General features: G+C 38.1%; 1 protein-coding gene and 1 pseudogene across 1 annotated transcript in view; both read right to left on the reverse strand.

Moving 5' to 3' along the window:
• LOC118902447 (alpha-2-macroglobulin) overlaps window positions 1–16,976 on the reverse strand; it is a 40,730-nt gene extending 23,754 nt beyond the window's left edge. The window contains exons 1-14 of the mRNA XM_036866774.1: window positions 16,572–16,976; window positions 14,088–14,271; window positions 11,333–11,492; window positions 11,119–11,171; window positions 9,431–9,451; window positions 8,998–9,166; window positions 8,467–8,551; window positions 6,702–6,822; window positions 5,814–5,928; window positions 5,559–5,668; window positions 3,553–3,714; window positions 1,926–2,153; window positions 1,620–1,683; window positions 361–503 (exon numbers count right to left, since the gene is read on the reverse strand). Of these exons, the coding sequence (XP_036722669.1) occupies window positions 361–503; window positions 1,620–1,683; window positions 1,926–2,153; window positions 3,553–3,714; window positions 5,559–5,668; window positions 5,814–5,928; window positions 6,702–6,822; window positions 8,467–8,551; window positions 8,998–9,166; window positions 9,431–9,451; window positions 11,119–11,171; window positions 11,333–11,492; window positions 14,088–14,271; window positions 16,572–16,657 (1,701 nt within the window). The 5' untranslated portion in view covers window positions 16,658–16,976. The remainder of the gene's footprint in view (window positions 1–360; window positions 504–1,619; window positions 1,684–1,925; window positions 2,154–3,552; window positions 3,715–5,558; window positions 5,669–5,813; window positions 5,929–6,701; window positions 6,823–8,466; window positions 8,552–8,997; window positions 9,167–9,430; window positions 9,452–11,118; window positions 11,172–11,332; window positions 11,493–14,087; window positions 14,272–16,571) is intronic.
• LOC118902449 lies at window positions 12,298–13,369 on the reverse strand (annotated as a pseudogene).
• Window positions 16,977–17,375: the final 399 nt, after the last annotated feature.

A 17,375-nucleotide genomic window follows, 5' to 3' on the forward strand; every position in this document is an offset into this window, starting at 1 on the left:
CTATCTGTTTTACACACGGTACTGTTTATATGTCAATCCCAATCTCCCAGTTCATCCCACCCTCCCTTCCCCCCTCCTTGTCCACATGTCCGTTCTCTATGTCTGTGTCTCTGCTCCTGCCCTCTATTCCCAAATAGGTTTATCTGTACCATTTTTCTACATTTCACATATATGTATTAATATACGATATTTGTTTTTCTCTTGACATGGCTTCTTAGTGTGATCTGCCATCACCTTGCTGAAAATCTCTGGGGAATTCATTTAACCCTTTTGGCCCCAGAGCTTGCATGTAGAAAATAATTAGTGATAGTGAATAGAATACTGATAGAAATTGAAAAATTTATGATATAAAACACCCACCTTGTTGGCCAGACAGTTTTCGACCTCATATTTTGCAGAGTCCCCAACCACTTCCCCATCAGGTAAAATGGCATAGATGAGCAACCTAGCGACGGGAGCGATGTCTGACTCCACGGGGACTGACAGGGGAAAATGGCCTTTCACTGGAGCCCAGAGAGAATGAGAGGAAGTGGTCATGGGTTAGACAGCTCAGGGCTGAAATAACACTTTTCTGCTGTACAACGTTATTTTAGGAGCCTGGTCTGGTTGATGACTCTATTAGTAGATGTAATAGATATAAGAAACAGTAGATGTAATAAATGGATGACTATCTCTAAGAATCCTGGCTTTAAAAAAAAAAAACCGTATCAAAGCCCCCTCTTCTCTCAAAATCACATAATGATTTCTCCCCAGTTTTAAGCTTGAGTTCATCTATACAAAGTTCTGATGCTATCTAAGGATGTGGAGACATCCATTTGGCTACCATTTGATCTAGACTTTACACTAGAGAAGGGAAATAGAACTTGAAGTTGCGAGATGTAATAGTAAGAGTTTAACACATTGTATTTACCCTGATATCCTCTTTAACTTTCTATGAACCAAATATTCTATTCTTTCTTCTTAAGAGTAGTACTGAGCTCCTTTGCAACTTATTTTTTGATGCCTACATAGAATTGTTAGAAGTTGCATCAAACTTCTCTACTATAGTGCTTCTGTGTTGCTACAAAGTAGCAACAAAAGAGTAGTTCACTGATAATTTTCTTAAGGGAACTTTTAGACTCCCTTAGGATAGGTGAAACCTTCAGAGGATTATATTGTTCCACATTTGTTCCTGGGGAGAGTCCAATTTACCTCTTCATAAAATCATAACTATCTTCAAAAGGGAAATATGATGTAAAGATATAAATGACTCAGCACAAGACCTAACATATAGAAGACACTCCAAAGTTTTACCTTCTCTCCATTGTCTAAAACAATTTTGAAATGTCATTTTGAGAAGGAGGTCCATGACTATTTATGGTTTGAAAATTTGGAATAAGCATAAATTATGAAACAACCAAACACTTTAAATAATCTGAACAGAATAACCTGAAAGAAAAGAAAATAAATATTTGATAAAGGGTTTAAAAAAAAAACATTATTGCTTTCCCCTTTCAACTTCTTTATTGGGGTTAGATGAAAATTCTCTCTCTTTATTTGAAGCTATTCCTGGTATTTCTGCAGCGTAAGGTTGCATGTGACTGAGTAGGGCAGAAATGGGGAATTATGGAAATACTCACTGTCTCCCTGGTGCACGGGCAGTACGTGAGTCCCAGATCGGACAATGCCTCCCTTTGCCATTACCTGCAAAAAAGGAAATGAAAAGGGATTTAATGTGCCGGACAGAGATCTGACCCCAAGTCTTGCTCTCTATGTGATATGCTTGTTTTATTGAGCCCCTGCCGGCAATAATTAGCCCTGAGAGAAGTCGGACTTTCAAAAGGAACATGGATAAGAGGTCAAAGGAGTGATGCCTAAAGAGCTTCATAAATCCTTGCCCACACAGGAGTTTACAGATGAGTCAAAGTAGTGGCCTTCCTTCTCACCAGGTAATAGAACACGAGCTCCTTCAGCTCCTGCAGGACCTGTCCATTCAGTACATAATGTGCTTGGACTGTCTGAGCTTGGCCGCAGGGCAGTTCACGAGGCAAGGGCTCAAGGTGGACAAAGCTCTTGCTTCGGGAGAATACAAGGTTAGCAGTGTGATAAGCTTCTTCATATTCTTCTGACAGCCACTGGTAGCCGTAACAGGGACTATGATCCTTGTGTTTGACCTAATGAATTAGAAAAACAATATTATCTTATAGATTACGTGTCATAGAGAATCAGTGTGCTCACAGAATTGCATTCGTTTAGTATCCTACCTTAACTAGTACCTAGAAATCTTGTGCTCCACACTCAAAAGTGAGAGAGGAGGGTCCCTTATTTTGTTTATCTGTATTGCAGGCCTTTACAGGGCGGAGGCTCCTTGAGTTGGTATTGATTTTTACATTTGTGAAGAGCATAAAAGGAGGCATCCTTTGCTCTGATTAGCTTGGCTTACATTTCTTTGGCCACTTTACCTATTCAGACAGAGACACTGGAGCTATGAAACCTCACTGAGGAGACTAATCCTCAGAAAAGGAAGAATTGCATTTCAGAGAGTAGATGCCCCATTTATGATGGGTTTCAAATGGGTATTATGAATAAATGTAATATTGCAACCTTAGGGGTCTGAGAACACTTTCTGTAAATAGCATTGGTTCAAGAGTTGAGTTAGTGAAGTAGTTGAAGTCTATACTCAACTCTTAGTTATTTGCTCTTAATATAGAGTTGAGCCAGGATTTTGATCTAATTTATCTGATTCTGGAACCTACACTTAAAAAAATTGTGGTAAAAAACACAACATAAATTACCATCTTAACCGTTTTAAAATGTACGGTTTGGTAGTGTTAAGTAATATGCAGCCCATCTCCAGAATTCTTTCATCTTGCAAAACTAAGACACTGTCCCCATTAAATACCAACTCCTCATTTCTCCTTCTTCCCAACCCCTGGCAACCACCATTCTACTTTCTATCTCTATGGCTTTGAGTACTTTAGATACCTCATGCAAGTGGAGTCATACACTATTTGTTTTTTGTGACTGGCTATTTCACTTAGCATAATGTCTTCAAGGTTCGTCCACACTGTAGCCTGTGACAGGATTTCCTTCCTTTTTAAGGCTGAATACTATTCCATTGTACATATATACCACATTCTGTTTATCTGTTCATCTGTTGATGGATATTTGGGTTGCTTCCACCTCTTGGCTACTGTGAATAGTGCTGTTATGAACAGGGCTGTGCAAGTATCCCTTTGAGATTCTGTTTTCAATTCTTTTGAAGGTATACTCAGCAGTTAGAATACTGGGTCATATGGTAGTTCTCATTTGGGGGGACTGCCACGCTGCTTCCCACAGCGTTTGCACGATTCATGTCGCCACACGCGAGTGCACACGTGGAACCCCCACTTTAGCCACAACACTATACTGCCTCCTTTTAACACACTTTTTCAAAATTGACCTTGAATTGGTTTTTACTTTCTCATTTTTTGTTCCTAAGACTAAACACAACTTGGAAATGCCATCACTTTTCGGTTGCAACCTTTCTTCCAAGACTACTTCACATCATTGGTAACTTCCCTCCAAACTTACCCTGACAGTGAGGGAGGTGCCCGTGATGCTGGTGGTGTTGATGGAGAACTGCACCAGGCCGTGCTCATCAGTGGTGGCGTTGGAGTCATAGTGGGCTTCATCTGCTGTGATGAAGATGAGTTTATTTGGTATAGGGACACCTTTTCCATCCGCTAGGCGCACCTGAAGATTAAAAGCTGCAGATCAGTTACGTGGCTAATATCCAATAGGCACCAAATATTCATTTTATTACACATATTTATTGAGTGTGTCCAATATGTCAGACATGGTTCGAGGCATTGAGGCTACAGCAGTGAACAAAACAAAGTTCCTTCCATCATAGAGCATACGGTCCAGTAAAAGAGATAGCTGCTAAAGAAATGCGTAATATATACTTATTTAGTGGTAATCAGTCCTAAGACGAAAAATAGTGTTAAGGGGTGGAGAATGATGGAGATAATAGAGGTGACCTGAGAAATGTATTCTGTGGATATTTTGGAAACTCTATATATTATATATATATAACTTTTGGAGAGTCACAGACCACAAGAGCCATAATGAAAATTTTTAACCCATTAGTCAAATTTAATTGAGCCTCAAATACTTATTTTATAGCAGACCATTCCCTTTCTACAGATTAGTGTTCTGAGGTTTAATATTAGCAATTGCTAATATATTGTCCTGTGTGCTCCTCTAGTTTTATATATGATATCTGCTTCTTGACCTAGATTTGCAAACTTTTGGAAGGTAGGTAGATTTTATGAGGTACTTCCCATCTGAAAAATGTAAAATTGAAAAGAAGCATAGAATATTAAATAAGGGCCTAAAGTCAAATTACTGCTAATATTGAACACAGAAGATGAGTAGTTCAGTTCAGATTTTAAAGATGGTGATTTTTTTTTCTCAGTATAAGCTACTTTTGGTAGAAGGAAGCACAACCAGCAGACTTGGATTAGTATTTGTAATTGATTAACGAGATCTAAGTTTGCTAATCAAATGTCAGCTGTACGTAGGAAGACCAGGATAGGTACAAAATTCTGATTCTTTCACTTTTGGTGAGAGAGTCTTGTGATAATAGGATAGTTATTTAGCAGGAATAAAATCTCAAAAAAGTACAATATACTTCTGAGAAATTTAAAGAAGTGAACTTTCATTTTAGGAAGTGACCAAAGTTTCTGAACATGTTTGCTGTCATAACATAATCAAAACATTCTAAAATTTATTCCACTACTCTTTTGTGGAGCCTGGTCCCTCTGTCTTTTACACTCTCCACAGCTGACATCTTATAATATTTCCATTAAAAACAGGATGCACAGTAATTACACATGGAGGTACATACAACTCTCATCTCAGACTTCTGGAGTCCGAAAGCTCCATTAGCACATCTGCTTAAAACAGTAAGCAGAAAAATAACAGTAGCAGATTCTTTTGTAGATCTGAGAGAAAAAATTCATATCTTTAAAATCTGGGTATACTTTAAATAGCAGTATTTTACCCCTCTGTGTACTGTTTTTAAAATATACTTGCTAAAATAAAATAAATATATTTGAATAAGTATACTTGAATAAAATAAAATATACTTGAAAAAGAAATGTATATATAATACCATGAAAGAAACACTAGGTACGGTAGAATCTTTTATATTTCAAAATAAAAATGAAAGCCACCTACCCACCCATTTCCATACCAAGTTAATGTTAGAAGGATAATGTGATTGGCCATAAGGAATTTTGAGATGCTTGTGAAAAAATATTATAAAAATCTGAGACTGCCTGGTAAACCATGGGAAAGAGATTGAGTGACATCACGCAGGGCTATTCCCAAAACCTTCTAATTTTGCTAGTGCTTTAGAATGGTTTTAGAGATTTGATGTACAAATTTACAGAGGAACAAATCTATTTTATGTGGTTTTATACCTTTGATTATATTAATCAACAGATAATATTAACCAGGTATAGTTTTAGCAGAATATGTTGTGCGTATTAGGTGAGAGTACAGTTTGATTTGTGAATTGAAAAATACCTCACCTGCCCAAAGAAGGGAATCCCTCGTCTAGCGTCTGAGTCTACTTTCACAAATGAGAGTTTGGTTATGGTTCTTGTTATTTCAGTGGTCCCTTTTCCAGTTAATTCCACCTCTGAAAAAGAAGGAAAAAATAAGTTCTCTTTTGGAAGGATGCACTCCCTGAACTTATCCTACTTCCTCCCTTTCAGTTCACTGTTTGGCAAAGGAACTAAATCCATGTCCATGTTCTTTCTCCCATACCCATGAGGTATACACACCTGTTCCTTCTTCTTGGATCTTGGCCTCCACTTCAATTTTCATTTCAAACTCTTGTCTCTTCATTTGGAAGATCTTGGTCTTTACTTGCTGAGAGAAGCAGCCCTGGCTGTTTAGCTAGGAGGGGATGAAATAAAATACAAAAACATAAGACTGGACCAATCAGTAGTCAGTTAATCTGGTGGGATTTTTTTTTTTTTTTTTTTGAGGCAACATAACCTAGGAATTTTGTATGATGAGAACACAATAAATATTTTCTAGGGATTAATTATAATTACATCTCACAACAGTTTCTGGCTTATAACTGACAGGTGTATTCCTTAGTATCTGATATTCCCCAGAGTGAATGAGGTGAAGAAATGAAGAAATGCCTTAAAAATTGGGGGGTAATCTTACTGTAGCAGGCAGCTAACTCTTCACCGAAGCCTGGCTTCCCTTCCATAGTTTACAGCTGTGGCTGGGAAGCGGCTGCCCATCTGGGGACTGTGTTTCCCAGCTCCCTGGCATCTAGGTGGGGCCATGTGACAAGCTCTTGCTCATAGAAAGAGAGAAAAACGGACACCCTTCCCAGCCAAGGTGGTTAAGATTTGTATGTTTTTTTCTCCTTCCTTTACATAATTGGATGGATACTCAAGGCGGCTTTAGATACCAGGTACTGGAGATGGTTCAACTTCGATCATTCTGGGTGCTCGGTGCACCAAGAATACCCACAATGGACAATTACAAGAAATAATTCCTATTGTGCTAAGTCACTGATTTTTAAAAAACGACTATAGCTAGCATAGAATTCTCTTACAGATTGGTCTCTTCCTGAGTTACCACGATGTTGTAACTCACTGCTCATCAACAGTGCCTGGGCTGTTAATCCCTAGGAGTAGTTTCCCACATACCTGCTGACTGAACTTCTCACAGACAGCATGTGATTCTCCACCAAAGCAGTTAGAAGGGTTACTGTACTTTCTGCACATGTTTATAGTCACACGTCCTGGGACAGGCTTCCCATATGTGTATCTGTCATAAGAACATTGCCAAATGGATCAAATCAGACATTGAACACCCCCATTTTCTACCTGTTTATATTTTCCCTTTAGCTATAGTATATATATATATATTTTTTTTTTTTTTTTAATTTTTTTAAATTTTTGGCTGTGTTGGGTCTTCGTTTCTGTGCGAGGGCTTTCTCTAGTTGTGGCAAGCGGGGGCCACTCTTCATCGCGATGAGCAGGCCTTTCACTATTGCGGCCTCTCTTGTTGCGGAGCACAGGCTCCAGACGCGCAGGCTCAGTAGCTGTGGCTCATGGGCCCAGTTGCTCCGCGGCACATGGGATCTTCCCAGACCAGGGCTCGAACCCGTGTCCCCTGCATCGGCAGGCAGATTCTCAACCACTGCGCCACCAGGGAAGCCCTATAGTATATTTTTAGACTCTGTACTTCCCTCTAATTTCTGCAGGGCTCATATAGTGTTGAGGGCAAGTAAACTAAGTAATGAACCTTCTCTTTTAGAAATTTCCAGTGCAACATGCTGGAATTTACTACAGTCTTCTTTTACCATGTCTTTTTTTTTTTCTTAATCTCTAATTTTCAGTTTCATCTTTTAAAAAATATTTTTATTTTGCCAAAGCTACACCAGATCTTAAGAGAAAAAACAATACCAACAAAACAAAACAAAGACAAGAAATAAATGCTCTCAATTCTACCTAGGAATATAAACTATTAATATGATGGTATCTCTCCTTCCATCATCCTCTTCCTATGTGTAGCCATCTCTGTTCATGTAGACTTTTGCTTGTTTACTTTTTACAAAAATGGGATTGTGCCATAAATATGTCATTGATAATTGCTGTGGTTTTGAGGGTATTTGTTTCCTTCCCTATTCAAAATACCCTCTATATCTATATTTGCAAGAGTACTGGTTCACCAGCTCTGTGGGATCAGGAGCTTGGTGACCTTACTCTGAGATAGTGCTGGGGCAGGGACCCAGCTGAAGGTCTTTAGGACTGGTTTCTTTACTCTGCCTGTTCTCTCTGTACTGCTACTGCTGGGCTACTGGAGATGGGAGCAATAAGATCCTAGAAACATGAATTTTCAAGGTTGGAAAAGACTGACTGTGAGATCATGTCTACTCTCATCAGTGAAAATGGCAGTTCAGAGAAGTATGTGACATGCCTTAGGTAGACAGATGAGTTAGACGAGATTTCTGTAATATGCCTATCTCTACAAATTCTGAATCTGAGCCATTTTTCCACTATGTATCCAAGGTCAAGTAAATGATCTGTTGATGATTGAGTTTAGTTTACAACCTGGTAAAGGGAAAGTCACTACCCTTCAACACTATTTCATTTGTGTGTGTATGTGTGTATGTGCATGCGCGAGTAGCTTTATTACTTTCAGAATCAATCCTACTAGCATAGCTTAGCTCTAGGAACAGCTGCCTGCCCCATGATAGTTATAATAATGTTGGAAAGGACATGAAAGAAAATAAGAAGGGAAATAGAAAAGCAACAGGAGAGGAAAGTTCTAGAGATGGGGATGCTCCCATGTATTTAAGGTATTTGTGCTGCACTGCTTCTAGACAAGCTAGTCAAAATATCTCAAAGGGTGAGTCTCCTTAAAATAATTCCCCTCGCCAAAGATTTTTTAAAAGTATAAACTCACAGGCCACACACTGACACATTCATCTCTTCTTCCAAGATGGTGATTATCCTTGGCACTCTTACTTGCACTTCAAACTTAGGAAGCACTGTTGATTGGAGATAAAGGAAGTTGGTGATTGGTTTTCAACTTCTGGGGAATTGGTATTTCCAGGTTCTCATAACAATTCTCTACTCATATTTTAGGGCCCTGAAAAGGTAGCCCTCTTCTCCAATATATCCACCTTTCTCTCAAATGGAGATCCTGGTTGAAGGACTATGGTGGATCAATGTAACCTTAATGAATTATGGGAGACTCCACTGGGCTAAGAATGTTTTACATTTTTTTTGAAGATTAAAAATTGCTACCAAAAATGTTATATGACGTCCTATTCACAAATCATTGATGGTCCTCATTGGATTTAGAAGTAATTGGTTCCACTCCAAGCCTAATCTCACCCATGGGAAATAGAAAGTAATTCCAAAGAAACTCAAATTCTAGGCCCTAGAAGTTTAAATATGAAAAAACTGTTAGATGATTTTGCATAATCCATACCAAATTCCTCCACGGTGAAGGGGTGCTCTGCCATTCCACCTGATTCCTTCTGTACCACCACCTTATAGGAGCCCTGAAAGGGCTCTGATGAGAGGGGAAAGGTCAACTGCTTGAGGCCACTCTCTACCTTGAGGTTCTGCCATTGCATGATGCGATTTCCTTTAGGGTCCTGTGGACGCAGTAATTGTAATTTACAAAAGAGCCCAGAGCATGAGAGACAATAAAGGAAATCTATGGGGACTCCTATGTTATCCACAAAGAGGTGGGGAGGGGTGGGGAAGGGAGATGACTTGGAACCATCTAGTGTTACATGAGTTTGAAGGCTTCTCCCTTAATGACAAGTTTCTGAAATATTGTAAGAATCTCTCAAATAAGAACATTTTCCCTAAGTTTATTATTTGTGTCTAATTATGGAATGTTTCACGTTGCTTACCTCAATATATACTAGTGGAATCTGAAAGACAAAAGAGAGAGAAAGAAGTTTAGAATTGTTCTCAAATATTCTTAGTTCTGATTTATAAGCAAGACAGCTTTATGCAGAATAACTTTATCTGTAGTAAAACACAGAAAAATTCCAGATTAAGTTTTACAGAACTTTTGATTAATCCATTACAAGCAATTAATAAGTAATGTTAAGTACTTACTGGGTGTGAGCAACAAATGCATATGTGCCATTCATTAGGAATGGTATTTACTGATATTACTTAAATGCTTTTAGTATCCCAGTGAAGAACATTCCTTTGCTATGCTATTTTACAGATTGAGAAATCAACACTAATGGAATTATAAGTAACAATGTTCAGATCCAAATATTAAGGTGGGTCACAGAATTCTTAGGTAGTTCTAAGAATAAGGACGACTGGGAATAGCTCCTCTACTATCAATGCTTATTCATTTTTAAAACTAATATTTATTAAGTGCCTAACATGTGCTGTGTATCATTCTAGGTGTTATGAATACAGCAATGCACAAGAGAACAACAGATCTGCTTTCATGGAGCTTACATTCTAATAGGGATGGATACATGAGAAACACAGACATATATGAAATATATATTTTTGATATATATAGATATATATTTGAGATATATATGTTTGACATATATTTGAGATACATATATTTGAGATATAGATAGATATATAGATAGATAGATTTGAGGTAGTGGTAAATGTCAAGAAATAAAAATAAAGCAGAGTTAAGCTGATAGAGTGAAGGGCTAGGTGTTTGATTTTAGATACAGGAGTGTAAGTGGAAACCAGGAGACCAATTTCAAGGCTATTGTAGTAGTCTTGTTTAGAGGTGATACTGGTCAGGACAAGGTCGTAGCGATTCATGTTGTAAAACATAGTCTGGATATATTTTAAACTAACATGATTTTCTGATGAAATGGATGTGGGTGAGACGTAGGATTATGCCTTAATCCTTTGCCTGAGGGGCTAGAAGAAAAGAGTTGCTTCTTTCCCTCCCATCCCTTTCCCTTCTTCACCCCCTAGCAAAGATGGGTTTGATCAGGGTCAGCAGGGAATTGCAAACTCTATGGCAAGGGAAAGAGAACACTTTTAAGAGGGGAAAAGGAAGCTGGGGGCGGAGGGGCTGTAGTCAACAGAGTCCCTGGCTTTTCATTGAAAATTGCCTCTTTCTGAGATAAGAAAATGTGGTTGAGGACTAGATCTGGGAAAGAAAAATTAAGACTTTGGTTTCTTGTCTACATTAAAATTGAGAGTGTTAGTCTTGAGGAACAAACATTGATTGATTACACTCTCCTTCCTTTATAGGAGAGGTTTTGTGATTAGAAAAAGTTTGAATCTTTGAGAAGTCATTTAAACCTAAGTTTTTTGATGGTTTATTTATTATATCATGTATCTTTCTAGTTTGGCTAATTGAGAATTTTCTAAAGAGTAAGTTTGTGTGACAACTAAGTATCAGTACCAAGAAAGAATCAGCTACTCTCTGGACCCAGAATACTGTTTTAAATGAGGATCTTGCACTATGGCAATGCCAGAAAATACTGCTATCAGTACCAGATTCTTCCTCTCCCTGGTTCTCCCCCAACACCAGAAACAAACTCTCAGCCTGTTTATATAGATAATAATAATTCTAGATCGATATTAGGACACTTACCAACTCATTCAGGGGGTGAAAATTTTCATCCAACAAGACAACACGAAATTTCACTGAAACAGAAATATTTTTCATGAGTCCCAGAAACCTTAAGCCAGGCCTATAGGCTAGTAAGACAGACTATAAAGGAACCAGGATTCCTTTGACCGGGGAATACACAGGGGAGGAAGATCTTTCTTTTTTGAAGTTGTCCTGACCATAAGCCTTTTTGTACCTGTCTGCCCTGGTTTGTAGATAGGTTTGTCTGTCTGGACAATGACCAGACTCTCTTCATTTTTAACCAGCACTGTGGTCCGCTTCTTGAATTCTTGGGTTGGTCCTTTCACTTGGATAGTGAGGAACATTACCTCCTCATTGGATGGAGCTCTTGGGATCTGAAATATAGGAGAGATCCTGAGAACCCGCTCATCTGCCAAGTTTCCTCCTCGAGTCCCTGTCCCACTTCTCCCTGGGGATCTTGTCCCTTTTACTTAATTTCACTCTCTCATTCTCATCAGGGAAATTTGGCATGGACAGGAATTCAAAGACAGAATGACTTCTGTCATTTACAAATGGGAAGACAGAACACAGGATGGAGGAAAATACATCAGTGAGAGAGGTCATAAATGATACATCTCCTTATAGATCAGCCAATAAGGTTTTTAAAAAATATTTTTGCTTTATTTATTTATTCATTTTTAAATTTTTATTTTATGTTGGAGTAGAGTTGATTAACAATGTTGTGTTAGTTTCGGGGGTACAGCAAGGTGATTCAGTTATACACATACATGTATCTATTCTTTTTCAAATACTTTTCCCATTGAGGTTATTACAGGATATTGAGCAGAGTTCCCTGTGGTATACAATAGGTCCTTGTTGGTTATCTATTTTAAATATAGCAGTGTGTACACGTCAATCCCAAACTCTCAATCTATCCTCCTCCCCACCCTTCCCCCGATAACCATAAGTTTGTCTCTAAGTCTGTGAGTCTGTTTCTGTTTTGTAAATAAGTTCATTTGTATCAATTTTTTTTAGATTCTGCATATAAGCAATATCATATGATATTTATCTTTCTCTGTCTGACTTACTTCACTTAGTATAATAATCTCCACGTCCATCCATGTTGCTGCAAATCAGCTAATACGGTTGTTTTTCTTCTTTCATAATTGAGATGTTTTATTGGTTGTTTTGAGGATCAGTACACAGACATTTCAATCTGTACACAATTCTTAACATACATACCAAAAATCTAAAAAATCATGTACTTGTGATTCTTTTCTGAACAGTTATTCCAGTGACTTTCCAGCTTAAAATTTGGAGGCAAATTTTCCTTGACAGGCTATTGAGTACCAATATCTTCAAATATTGATATGCTGTTACATCATAAGTCCCACTAATTCACAATTTAATATCATATACACTACTACATACCCAAACTGTCAATCGTTCACAGCACATTAACAAAGTTACTAGAAGAACTGGACTACCATGACCAAAGATGTTACAGAGTGCACAAAATTCTGACCAGGAGAGCCAAGATCAAGGGGTGAGTGCTTTGCTTTAGGAAATAATTCTACCAAAAACAACATGGGAAGAGAAGTAATTTAAAGTGTTCAAGACATTAAATGCACAACTGACTCCAAACTGCCATTTAGTATGCTTTGTATTATAGGATATAAAATATCCCCCCATCTATGGAATGTTAAGCTGGCACCCAAGACAATGCCTGCCACATTCAATATCCCACTATTTTCTGGTTGTACCAAAAAATAAACAACCAGCAAATGATTTCACCTCTTAAAAAAAGCATTTACACTTAAAAAATGGGATGAGGTAGGATTCCCTCCTTTTTAAAAATGTTTCTAAAGCTACTAAATAGCTTGCATTTACAAAATAGTTGATAAAAATATTCCTCTGTATTGTACAAGAAGGGAGACAGGGACCACTGTAGGACCAAGTGTGTGATATTCATTAGACTTGGCTTCTTTCTCTCCTGCTTCATCAGAGGCTGGGCTCTCCTCGTTTTTAGTTTCTCCGTTTTCTGCAGGTAAGTCTTCTTTAGTCTCTTGGTTAGCCACTTCGGCCTGTTTTCCCTTTGCTCCCCTTTTCCTTTTCGTTTGCACTTTTTTGTCTGAAGATTTATCCTTTCCTGCCACTTTTTTGGCTTCGTTTCCACTTTTGCAGGAGCCGGTTTCGCTGACAGCCTCGCCAGCCTCCTCTTGGGCTCCTGCTTCGCCGCCCCCTCGGCGGAGCTGACCTTCCTCTTGGCCATGGTGGCGGCGGGGCTGGCGCGTGCCGGGGGGGGGGGGGGCCTGCGAGCCGCGCACGCCCAGAGCCTTCGCGAAGATGGGCTGCCGGGCGCTGCCGCCCCTCCCGCCGCCCGAGCTCGCTAATACAGTTTTGATTCACTTACACACTGAACTTTACCAAACTGATGTTATGTGGTAGAAGAGCATGGTAGAAGCATCTCTTAAGGCTATGAGAAAGGAAACTGCAACATATTATTGGCTGTATGCTGTAAGGATTCTGTATATGGGCAACGCTGAAGAGCTACTGGATAGTCACTCATGGTAATTTCTACAAGTTCACTCTTAGAAAGAGTATGGGGTGATGTGTTCCTGTCAGCCCACTACTGGGGCTTATGTTAAACACTGGCCTAGTTTTCTTTGTTAGTATTTTTTCCATTTTAATTTTCAGGAGAACTCATATTTTCCCTTTGTCTAGCGCATACTGCTTTTTTTTTTTTTTTCTGGCTAATAGGAATTTTCTCTAATCATTAAGTTGATTTTAATATCTCTATAAATATTGGTCTACCAATATTTATATTGGAAATTCATGCATTGCTTCTTAATTTCTACACTTAGTCGCTACATTTAGATTTCTTCCTGAAGTCCATGCCAGCCTCTCAAAGTCTTACCTTGACTGAATTCTGGTTGCCTATCTTCCTGACCAATAGAAACAAGTATTTTAAGTCAAACAGCCATACTCACAGTGAAGGAGACGCAGTGGAATAAGTCCTCCTCTGCCACCACATCAGTAAAGAGGCTTCTGTTCTCTCTGAGGGACTCCAAGGAGGCGCTTACGGTCACCGTCTCATTCAGGTGCCTCAGAAGGAGGCAGCCCTTCTCAGGGGTCCCAGTGTGGAGCAGGGAGGGGACCAGCACCATGTAGTGCCTGGGGATGGGGGAATCCAGTTAGAGGAGAGTGTAGGAGGCGAGGCATTATTGTCAGCAGCACTATCTTCCGCTGTAATTCTTGTTACTATGGTTAGTTCTATGCCAAGAGGAGACATGTTGATAAGCATGAAATTGATCTCTGCCGTTGGAGGGCATGCATGAGAATTACTTCCCTTTCCATTGTCAGTGCCATGGCAGTGAACATTTTACTTGAAGTGAGCCTTTAAGAGGTTAACATTTGCAGGTATACCTCACTTTAAAGAACCCAAATATCCGTCTGTGAGCATCTGAATTCAAATAAAAATATACTAATTATGTATATTTATGCTGTAAATCTATTTTACATTAGGGTTGCTGTAGAAAGCAAGCACGTTCTCATGTGGAACACTACAGAAACCAATCCACTTACAGAACATATATATATATATATATATATATGTATATATATATATATATATGTATATATATATATATATGTATATATATATATATATATATAAACAAGCCTGTAAAAATGGAATGGCAAGTTCTTGCTTACCACTTTACAGATATGGACTCTGAGGCTTAAAGAGAGTCCTTAGTTTAAAGTCTCAGTGTGTTAAGCAACTAATGAAATCTTAGTGTGTTACCTAACCCTGGATGTTTGCATATTAAATATTTGCCTTTCAACTCAGGGTAGACAAAAATGGTCTACTCAAGAATGGTCTTCTAGAGATTGAATCTGGGGTCCTCACGAACAGAACAGAAACTTTCTCAATACTCTCATATATAATTTTATCGACACTCGAGTTTTCAAACATTTTTGCTCACAGAATTCCTAACTATTTTTAGACACTATGCCCTCCTTACATATATTCAAGTAAACATCTGTTTTTTTATCACAAGTTTAAACAATAGCAAAATATATTATTTTTGATGACATTTTAAATTAAAACTTACATTACTTTTTTGTACGTCTCCCATGGAATCTTAAATATCATAGTGATAAGATATCCAGTATGATCTATTTAAAAAATACACCAAAATGTTCTTTTTGTAATGATCAGAAATTTAGCATCTTTCCCCCTTTTCCTCCTTGAACTTGAATTTTCATGCCATTTACCACACAGAAGTTTGTCCTAACATTTCTATGCTTCAAAATATTTTATGGATCACTCTTCCTTCTTTGTTTATATATATATGTGTATATATATATATACACACACATGCATACGTTATATACACATATATATGAAACATTATATGTGGGTATATAAATTTAACTTTAACTCTTCTTTTAAATTTAATGTGACCTTAAAGTTGTAAACGTTAAACATTTTCTTCTGGATTGAATTGTTTTCAAAAGTCTTATTAGTATACAACTGATCAAAACAAAATAAATATATTGCAAATTATGATTCATATTTATTATATATAAAATCAAAATACTTTTAAAGTACATCTTTAATGAAAATGAAGAGTTGTTCTTATGTATCCATAGATGGATATTCCTTACTGCAAGAATTAAATAAGGTCTAACGTTAACTCTGTTGCTGTTTTTGGTTTGTGTAGATATAAGTGCCATGAAAAATTGTTCACATAAAAGTAAATAGATGACAGATGAAACAATTGTATCATTTTTACCAGTTCTTGTAACTCCTTCTGCATTACATGCCAAAGATCACACAGTGCCCTATTATCAAGAATTGCTTCTAATTATTTATCAGCTGGTATTTCCCTTAGATCTTCCTTCAATTTTGTTGAAACAAAGAATTCGTCACCATAAGATCTGCAAAAGGATTTTTTCTCCTGTCATTAGAGTCCTTTGCTTTCTCAACATCAACATCGGTATTTCAAATTGCTCCTTTATTTGGCACCCTAGAGATTTTTATACTCCAGGACAGTGTTCCACAGTAAAATCTGATTGAGGGAGGTTTGTCTTTCTCTTTTCAAGTGAAAGATAGGAAATTAAGAAAGGGGAGATAAGAAAGGATAAATAGCATGGTCTCAAGCAGATCAATATGAATGTGAGGATCTGAAAATTGATTCCTTTAAAAGTATCAATTTCCAATGCCCTTTAGAAACCCTTTGTATATCCCCAGAGAATTTAGAGATTCAGAGATTCAGAGATCCAGAGAGTTGGAGAAAAATGGTTAAGAATAAGTGAAGACTGAATAAACCAGATTTGTAAAATCTCATCATTGGAAGACACCTTAAAGATAAGAAGGTGACAGTTCCATAGGGAAGACAAATGAATGATAAGGAGGATTTGAAATAAAGGAAAGGACTCTTCAAGTTTATGCTCTATGTGAAACTCACGGTATTCCAGAGACTGAGGCATCTGTAGGCAGGAAGACCAGAAGAAGGAGAGTAAGACTTGGATGGAGAAGTTTGTTCTTCCCCATGCTGTAGGGAGAAGGGACCAGAGGAGACCAGTCTGTATTGTGCCTTTCTCCCTGCAGCTGGTCTGGTCCCAAACATTCCTCAGAGCAACTAGGCTTTATGCTGTTCTCTGTGTAAACAGGAAGTTCCACCCACACAAGGTGTCTAAACAGAGTAGAGGTCTTTGAACATTCTCTGAAAGGGTCATTGCTCTCAGGGACTTAATTACAGTCAAGGTTAATTCCTGGTGGGCTAAATAGGATTCCTGGAGGGATAAAATCCACATTCCCATTAGTGCTCACTTTCCCTGGGTTTTACCGTAAAGCAGCTAATCGGCTTTTCAACCCCTTCTCTCTCTTACTCCCTCCTTCCCACTTCCCCATAGTGCCTTTTATGGCTTTCCTCACATCTCTTGCATGAATAGCTGGCAGGGGAAGCTATAATTTAAGCAACACAGGACAGTCTCAAAATAGATATTTCACTACAAGCCAGTCTGCCTGCAAGTCCTCCATCAGATATGTCTACCTCAAATGTTGAAGCAGTTTCAGAATTTAGCAGTCCTCTATGGAAAAGATATTGGGTTAAAAGAATAGCTTTTTGACCTTGGGGATATTACTGGATTACAGATAAAGAGCTAGGTTCTGGAAGAATGATAATAGAAATATTTTCCTCTATTAAGGAAGTGAAAAGATGAAAGGAGAAGTAGCAGGACCTCAAAAACAAGCTTTGACTTACTGTGCC

The sequence above is a fragment of the Balaenoptera musculus genome, chromosome 10, assembly GCF_009873245.2.
Source record: "Balaenoptera musculus isolate JJ_BM4_2016_0621 chromosome 10, mBalMus1.pri.v3, whole genome shotgun sequence".
Taxonomy (NCBI): domain Eukaryota; kingdom Metazoa; phylum Chordata; class Mammalia; order Artiodactyla; family Balaenopteridae; genus Balaenoptera; species Balaenoptera musculus.